A 3,908-nucleotide genomic window follows, 5' to 3' on the forward strand; every position below is an offset into this window, starting at 1 on the left:
AGTAGTTATGGTTTGGGATATGTCTATTTAAGACCACAACTCTACCTGCTGAGTGTAATACTTCCTAAATGTGTATCTGTTGTTTTTCTCGTTTCCTGTCTTATCTCTAGTGCACTAATTATCTCTCTTATTCATTTTATCTATTTATAGTACATGTGCATTATATATGTATGTAGATACACGTAGTCAAGACTGTTAGATCTAGAGGGAGTTTAGGTGACTTTTTCTCCCAGCATATTTGGTCTAGATCTTCTGTAATCTCCCATTTTTAGCTTTTGGTATCTCATATTTAGTCTACATGTACTGTAGGTCTCCTTAAGTCTCCGGTTTTAGTTAAATTTGTCTCCCAAAATTTACTATCTTTCTATTAAATTTTTCCCTATCTCTTTCTCTCTCCCTCTCTTTCTCTCCCTCTCCCTCTCTGTCTCTCTCTTTCTCTCCCTCTCCCTCTCTCTCCCTTCCAGCTGGTTACGAGTCATATTAATCTACGTTATCTCTGGTGTTGGTGGCCTCCTAATTAGTGGTATATTTATACCAGAAACAGTTTCAGTAAGTGGTTACTACTTATTCCATTACCAGTTCCTCTATTACCCAATATGTTTAGGTCGGTGCATCTGGCTCCCTTTTTGGTCTTCTAGGTGTACAGCTGGTCGAACTCCTTCAAGGCTGGAAATGGGTCAAAAACCCTTGTGCCCAACTAACAAAGCTACTGATATTCGATATCATATTACTTGGTAGGTCAACGAGGAAAGACATCTGATACCATGAGAGACAGAGAGGGCTTGACACGCCTCCTTATTGTTAAGGAATTGAATGGGGAAATGCCTTTAGAATGCTTTTAATTGAGAGGGAAGTATTTGTTTGTGTTACAATGGCCTGTGTACATATGCATGTGTGCACACTTATTTTGCATGTGACCTTGAATACATACATGTGAAGGATGTTGTTAATAAAATTACATTTGCATGCCCACTCTGGCCTAGCATGCAATATACTTTGTTTGTTTCTCACAAATTCTTTCACTTTTTCCCGTTACATCTCTCTCTCCTCCCTCTCTCTTTCTCTCCCAACCACTTTCTATTTGTCATAACTCTTTCTCTTTCTCTCGCTTTCTTTTCTTATTTCCTTATCCAGTCCTAGGGACTCTCCCTTACATTGATAACTATGCCAATATCGGTGGCTTTCTATTTGGTACCGTATCAGCATTTGTCTTTGTACCATACATCTCGGTCGGGAAATGGGACAAAGTCAAAAAGTTCACAATAGTCACTTTGTTCTTCCCTGTATTGGTCTTCATGTTCCTGGTCACCATTTTCTTTTTTTATGTTCTCCCCGACCCTAATTTCTGCAGCTGGTGCAGTTACATTAATTGTATACCGTATACCGAAACCTTTTGTGAGGATTTTCTGAGTAATGTGCAGAGTTTTGTACCAACTATCCCTGGATAACTTAAGTATTTAAGACTTATATTTTATGCTTATATATTAGTTTTATGCTTATATATTAGTTTTATGTTTGAACACAGGTTATATATACTATATATACTGATATTATTGTGTGATTTTACCATTTGATCCAAGTGTTTTGTTGTGTGCTCTCCCACTATGTGTGTCTATATATGTGGATCCATATATCCCAGTTAAATATGATAATTTAATTCTGTCAGTCTTGATGTGTATAAGTCTGGCTAGTTTTGTCTAGCAGTTAGTCTATGTACTAGTGGACAGTGTAAACTGCATAATTGTGGTGTGTGGTGTTATTGGAGGTCACCTAGAGTGACAATCTATGACATTCATGACCTTGTACTTGTACGGGGTCACATGCTTACCACTTCCTCTTTGTGTTTCTATAAAATGAGAGAGATCGGCAGTTCAGTTATCTATCATAAAATTCATACCAACTCATTCCAGTGTTAACAGCTAGCCCAGTCCAGCTCAAGATGCTCAGATTAGCCAAATCCCTTGAAGGTTTTCTCAAGCTCTCACAGTCAAGCAGTGGTCCACACTTCACTGTCTGTGAGCTAGCTTCCAACATTAGCTTCCCATGCTCATCCAGGAGCTATTATTATCAATACTCCAATGATCTTGGGACTGATGTCAAGAGCAAAATTTCGATTGTTCATAGCTCCTCTCTGCCTGAGAACAGCTTTAGCAGTCAAGGCTCAGTCTGGTCTCCTTTTAGTAAGAGACTGCCTAAAGAGAAATGCGTTGTATTGCAGCAGGAAGACAGAGGGAAAGAGTCTTCTTTTCTCCTGGCAGAATGTCAAGATGAGACAGAAGCTTTGGAGGCCATGTCTGCCATCGATGAGACATTGAGCCCTTTTCTAAATGAGGGGACCATCTACTTTTCAAAGAAGCTGCTAGAAAGCCTGATACTACCAGAGCCTCTCCCAGTTGATGAACTGAGCACTCACCTGGTAGAATTGATGGAGCATCAATCTGGTGCTTATTCGCATTGGTTTAAAGTAGCTCAGGCACTCAGCAAGATTCCAGCTCATGGTACTACTAGCTTCAATAAGAGTTTTGTAACACCTGCTGATCTTTGTATGGCTACTTCTGCTGGAAGCCAGCCAGATGAGTGCAACATCAGAGATCATGGCACACCTGCTCAGGACATGAAAGTCCCCCTGTTTCTGAAAATGATGTCATACGATGCAGAGTCGATCTCTGAAGAGTTTTTCACACCCTGTGCTCAGACTGGTGATGTCTTTACATTCAGTGATACTCCTAACGTGAGCCAAAACCCACTCCTATACTCCATTAGTAAAGGATATGCTAAAAGCTCCCTCCACTTACTATTAGGAGGAGTGGATCCTAATGAAGCTGATATGGATGGTAATACTCCTCTTCACCTTGCAGCTGCTGCAGGGAATCTATTATTAGTGCAGCTCCTCATCACCTTTGAGGCCGACCCAAGACTCACTAACAGAAATGGAGAAACTCCATTAAACGTGGCATTAGATGCCGGAGCGTACGATTGTGCCCTCATCATTGAAGAAGTAGCAAGATTACTGAATGCAAGGGATGACTTGATGGCAAGCAATGGAACAACGAAATCGTCTCATTCGAACGATAGCTCTCCATTTCTCTTGACTCTTGATGGAGGTGGAGTGAGGGCTATCATGGAAATACAAGTCCTCCTTGCAATCGAGAAACAAATGAAGAAGATATCTCCACTTCACTCATCTTCAATCCTTAAATCGTTTGACTATATAGCCGGGACCAGTGGTGGGGCCTACGTGATGTTCATCACAGTCTTCGGAAAGAAGAGTTTGACAGATGCTCGATCGCTAGTGTTCAGTGCTCTCAATCAAATCTCTGAAGGAACATCACCAGAAACAGACCGTGCAGCAGCATTGGAGGGTATGCTTCAAGACATGCTTGGAACAGAGACACTGATGTCCGATGTGCAGTCTCCTCGAGTAATGGCTACAGCTACACTAGCTGATAGATCTCCTTGCAAGCTTCACCTGCTCACTAACTATGGTTCATCAAGAGATGGGCAACTAGGACCAGACAAGAGAAAAGCATGGGAAGCTGCACGGATCACTTCAGCCGTACCCATATACTTTGGATCGTTCGAAGGAAAGTTCCTAGATGGCGGAGTCATGTGCAACAACCCAACATTAGACGCTATAACTGAAGTCATTGATCAAGAGAAAACAGAGGGCACTAATAGAAGACCTGGTCTGGTCCTTTCTCTTGGTTCTGGAGTCTCTGAAGCTAGAGCTATCTCTAATGTTGATGTACATCTTCCCTCTTGGTCTCTCTCCTCTCTACTGAAGCTCCCTCAGTCACTAAGGGGGCTTAAGAATCTTGGTGAGATAGTCCTTAATCAGCTAACGAGCTCTGATGGTCAAGATGTTGAGAGATGTCGATCTTTGTGTCACCAAATGGGCACACAGTACT

General features: G+C 41.6%; 2 protein-coding genes across 2 annotated transcripts in view; one reads left to right on the top strand and one right to left on the bottom strand.

Annotated features, from left to right (window-relative positions):
• LOC100632883 (triokinase/FMN cyclase-like) overlaps positions 1-1,312 on the bottom strand; it is a 10,647-nt gene extending 9,335 nt beyond the window's left edge. Inside the window, exon 1 of the mRNA XM_019998984.1 lies at positions 1,196-1,312. Within this exon, the coding sequence (XP_019854543.1) occupies positions 1,196-1,312 (117 nt within the window). The remainder of the gene's footprint in view (positions 1-1,195) is intronic.
• The window catches only part of LOC109583570 (85/88 kDa calcium-independent phospholipase A2-like), a 4,266-nt gene continuing 793 nt past the window's right edge, over positions 436-3,908 (top strand). The window contains exons 1-3 of the mRNA XM_019998985.1: positions 436-549; positions 605-734; positions 1,135-3,903. Of these exons, the coding sequence (XP_019854544.1) occupies positions 1,940-3,903 (1,964 nt within the window). The 5' untranslated portion in view covers positions 436-549; positions 605-734; positions 1,135-1,939. The remainder of the gene's footprint in view (positions 550-604; positions 735-1,134; positions 3,904-3,908) is intronic.

Source organism: Amphimedon queenslandica, unplaced genomic scaffold (genome assembly GCF_000090795.2).
Source record: "Amphimedon queenslandica unplaced genomic scaffold, v1.1 AMPQUscaffold_13296, whole genome shotgun sequence".
Classification (NCBI taxonomy): domain Eukaryota; kingdom Metazoa; phylum Porifera; class Demospongiae; order Haplosclerida; family Niphatidae; genus Amphimedon; species Amphimedon queenslandica.